This window comes from Sinocyclocheilus grahami, unplaced genomic scaffold, assembly GCF_001515645.1.
Source record: "Sinocyclocheilus grahami isolate Dianchi unplaced genomic scaffold, SAMN03320097.WGS_v1.1 scaffold2875.1, whole genome shotgun sequence".
In the NCBI taxonomy this organism is placed as follows: domain Eukaryota; kingdom Metazoa; phylum Chordata; class Actinopteri; order Cypriniformes; family Cyprinidae; genus Sinocyclocheilus; species Sinocyclocheilus grahami.
Window position 1 is genome coordinate 1 of NW_015508050.1, and position 4299 is coordinate 4299.

At 42.2% G+C, this 4299-nt stretch overlaps 1 protein-coding gene across 1 annotated transcript; it reads left to right on the forward strand.

The window, feature by feature from the left end:
* The first annotated feature begins 206 nt into the window (after positions 1-206).
* Positions 207-3625, forward strand: LOC107575764 (long-chain-fatty-acid--CoA ligase 6-like). Its single transcript, XM_016262096.1, has 6 exons — positions 207-778; positions 1143-1259; positions 1501-1644; positions 1724-1825; positions 2108-2179; positions 3253-3625. Exons 1-6 carry the CDS (start codon positions 578-580, stop codon positions 3391-3393), a joined length of 777 nt encoding a protein of 258 aa, XP_016117582.1. The 5' UTR covers positions 207-577; the 3' UTR covers positions 3394-3625.
* The last annotated feature ends 674 nt before the right edge of the window (positions 3626-4299 follow it).

Here is a 4299-nt window from a genome sequence, read left to right on the forward strand (position 1 = left end):
GACTGAAGGTTTGTTTTAATGCGGCTCAGAGGTCACACGTCTCCACATGATATCAATTCACAGGTCAGAGTTCAGCAAACCTGAACTTTGGAGCGCAGCGATCTTGTTTTTCCCGTCTCCAGCATTCACATGTGTATGAACGGTGTAGTGTGAGTAGACTGGCCGATCAAGATTATATCCTGCAGAGACTGACACCATGTGCATTCAGTGAGTTGAATATTGTGCAGCAGTATGAAGCAATTGTGAGAAAATGTCTTGATTGTGCCATCTGTACGCACAGCTCTCCCTCTTGTGGCTGGTTTTTACATGACACTTCATTTGAGTTTTGCTCTCAGTAGTGATGTCTTTACAGTCGGTCATTGTGTTTTTCAGTCATTATCTCCTTTAAACAGTCGTTTATACAGTCATCTGTAACAGGTCTGGACTTATGTTTGTTGAAGCAGTTGAAATACACCAGATAATACATGATATTACTCTTTGCCTGGGGGATTGTGTTATATGTGTATTTATTTGAAAACAGGACAGCATGTAAAGAGTTTTCAGGAGTAACACAATCATTTTCCAGCTCTGTACTGAAATGTTTGTGCAGGTTTCTCTCCGTGTTCGTCCATGCTGTGGACTGAAGACTGGACGGCGTGCTAAAGCATATCACTGTGATGCAGTTATTCTCCTCCGGTTTGTTTCTACAGGTCATGTAGGCGCTCCGCTGCCCTGTAATCTCATTAAACTGCTGGATGTGGCTGAGAAGAACTACTTTGCTGCTAAAGGAGAGGGAGAGGTTTGTTAACATGGCCTGCGCACAAATCCTCTGAAAATACTTTACAATCAAGAAAACGGAAAGTAGAAATCTACTTATATTTGCAGAAATGTAAACACAATTTCCCTAAAATGTCTAATGCATGATGGAAAAAGTAATTTCATAAACCTTGAGTGTTGTAAGTTATAAACTATGAAATATTGATTTTCAAATATCGTGACATTCTGAACCGTAAATGGCTGAACAAATCCTTTCACAGCACTGCTTCTGTCTCTAAGTGAGACTGTGAGGAAGAACGGAAAACTCCATACGAGGGTCTCTATAAGAGATCTGCAAACAACACTCAAAATCAATCACCACCTGTATTGTTTCTTTCTTGATTCAGATCTGTGTGAAAGGCCCTAATGTCTTCAAGGGCTATCTGAAGGATCCCGTGAGGACGGCTGAGACGCTGGATGCAGACGGATGGCTTCACACGGGAGACATTGGCAAGTGGCTGTCGGTACGTCTGCCTTTATGTGACGACCCTCGCGCTGCTGTGTCTTGATGTTATGATCTATCCTTATAGAAATCTGACTGATATTGCTCGACTGAGACCTTGTTCTTCTTGCATCTTTAACCAGAGCACCAGTATACTGAGTATACAGATTAAAACCCTCCCAAAAACCAGTGTAAAGAACAGTTTGGGCCATCCCGGTCGCTCAGACAGCTGAATGATGGCTTCTTTCGTTTGTTTCCATCAGAACGGCACGCTGAAGATCATCGACAGGAAGAAGCACATCTTCAAGTTAGCTCAAGGAGAATATATTTCCCCAGAGAAGATCGAGAGCATCTACATCCGCAGCGAGCCCGTGTCTCAGCTCTATGTGCACGGAGACAGCCTGCAGGTCAGTGGCTCACGTTCCTGCAGCGAAGCACGAGTTCACAGAGCTGCCCGGTTCATAACGCTGATGATTGTGTGTGCAGTCGTGTCTGGTGGGAATCATCGTCCCGGATCCGGAGGTCTTACCCTCGTGGGCTCAGAAGAAAGGCTTCGAGGGATGCTATGACGAGCTGTGTGAAAATAAAGTAAGGCTTGATGAATGCCTTTTATTGTCATTACACACGTACAATGAAATGTACATTTATCACGTAGTGCACATTCAACAAACACATGAAGCACAAATTTAACCATGTTACATACTTGCACAATAGAGAGTCGAGTTACTCTAAGACTGACTTTCAACAAAAGCAAGTAGAGAAGTATATAGCGCATATATAGCAAGAAAAAAAGTGTATTTTGCATCGTGTGATGTGCAGCTTTCACCACGTTAGCGGCTTTTGACCTTGGTCTCTGTTTCGTGTCTGAAGGAACTGAAGAAAGCCATTCTGGATGACATGGTGCGCTTGGGAAAAGCCAGTGGCCTCCATTCATTCGAACAGGTGCGTTCACAACATCAGCCATCAACAGCTGCAGTAATAAACACAGTTACTGCTTACTAAACACTCTGGCCTGAAAATGACTCCTCACTATTGCCAAGCGTGTTTTAGGACTAGTAATAGCACAGATTAGTTAAGGAAACACTTCGTTTTGAATTTAAAGGTGAGGTGCGTCATTGCTGATTAATGAAGGTCTTCTTTCTTTATTGAAACATCTTCTAGTCGTCATCTTTCATCTCTGGCTCATGTGCTTCTTCAAACGCATCTCATGAGTTGAGTTAGATGAAATCCTCTGAGTTATCTAAGATTACCGTGCATTCTTGTGTTCAGGGCGAATTTACTGAATCTCAAAACCATGATCAGCACTGCAGCGGTGTAATGAAATCATTCTGAACTCATAGAAACACACTCTCGTCTAAACTGAGACATTGCATCAAATTCCTGGACTTCGATTGTGTTTATATACAGCTAGTTATAAATATTATCATTCAACCCTAAACCACACACTTATCCTAACAGAAAACTTTGTTTACTTTATACGATTTTTACAAACGAGGATGTCCCCAAAAGGAAGTTTTTGGAGATTTTGTCACTTACGGGTACACAATTGTCACCAAAATATGGTTAAGCACACAACAAAAATAAATGAAATGTAGAAACTGTTTTTTTTTCTTGAATATCATAGTATTTCAACAGGCTTTACATGTTTTTCGTCAAGGAGTTTTAATGTAAAATATCCATGATGACCTCAATTAAACCAACACAAAAATCACGATCGTTTTTTGGAGGACAATTTTCTAAAGGCACAGCAGCAGAAAGCACAATTTGTGTCACATCTCATAATATATTAAAGTATGTTTAAGCCAATGTAGTTATTACACTGCGTTTTTCACAGCAATGCCACAGAGAAAACATTTTTAGTGAGGAAGATTTGATTACTCTAAAGAATGATCTTTTGTGCAGTGGAAAGTTTCCATGCATGGAAGCGTGAATGCTACAAAAGCAGCTTTGTTTTTAAGAGTGAGCATGTGGAGTGCTGCTTGGTAATTCACGACGCTTTCTTTGACTCCTGACAGGTTAAAGACATCCACATCCATAAAGAAATGTTCTCCATACAAAACGGATTGCTGACCCCCACTTTAAAATCCAGGAGACCAGAGCTGAAGGAGTATTTCAGCAGGGCAATCGAGCAGCTGTACAGCAACATCTCCATGTGATCGCTCGTCTCCAGCAGATGAGGACAGCCCATCATTCCTTCACTATTTGTTCTTCTTCGTTGAAAACTAGCTGGCACTAAACGCTCCGAACGAGCCACGGGCGCCGAGGCCGAGCATGAGCTTTACTCGATGAAAGAATATTAAACGAGTAATTCCCCCTTTGGCTGTGAATGTCAACAGTTGGTGTGCCTTTAGAAACGTGGCAGAGCTACAACCAAATGGAGTCGTCCTCCGAAAGCGGACGCGGTTCCAGCTAGCATGCATGCTTCATTCGTTCTCCAGTGGGCCGAGGAGGGCAAAGGTCACCCGTGTCCGTTCACCTTTCCTTTTAAGGGTCCGAAGGGAATTGGGTTTCCAGCTAAAAGCCATGCATGCTGTGTGCCGGTCTTCCAGCATTGACATTCCCAGGCCCTTGAGACATTTTGCATACAAACCTCCTGCACAACAACCACCATACGATGCTTGTCTATGTAGTAAAGCTCTACAAATGTGGCTCGCTCGAGCAAAGCGAGCACGTCGTACAGTCTTGGGCCGACTCGACGGATCATCTAGCTTTTCAGTTCCTTTCCATCCCAAAGTATTTCAATAGTAGTGTAAATGTTGAAGAAAACTAGATGTGAAACTATTTAAGCAACGGTTTGAAGTGTAGAGAAACCAATAAGATTTGAATCTGCTCTTGAATGATATCAGAACTTTATCTTTGTATTTCACGAGGGGATATGAATGGGGACGAATCTGCAGAGATGTTCGTTTATTCTCGCTTTCGTTTTCTGGCATTAAAACATGATGCATTTCACATCCCCCTCTTGCAGGCCTTTTCAGTCCGTCTGTTCGGCCTATATTAGGTTCTTGTCTGTTTGCTAGAATGTTATTGACTTATTAGCTAATTTAATGATCAGGGTTTTT

What these genes read in the sequence shown, in the direction of transcription:
- LOC107575764 (XM_016262096.1), top strand. Translation starts at nt 578, where the DNA reads ATGTTTGTGCAGGTTTCTCTCCGTGTTCGTCCATGCTGTGGACTGAAG. An exon ending in CTGCTAAAGGAGAGGGAGAG is followed by an intron (nt 779 to 1,142) that starts GTTTGTTAACAT and finishes TTCTTGATTCAG; the next exon opens with ATCTGTGTGAAAGGCCCTAA. An exon ending in GCCTCCATTCATTCGAACAG is followed by an intron (nt 2,180 to 3,252) that starts GTGCGTTCACAA and finishes GACTCCTGACAG; the next exon opens with GTTAAAGACATCCACATCCA.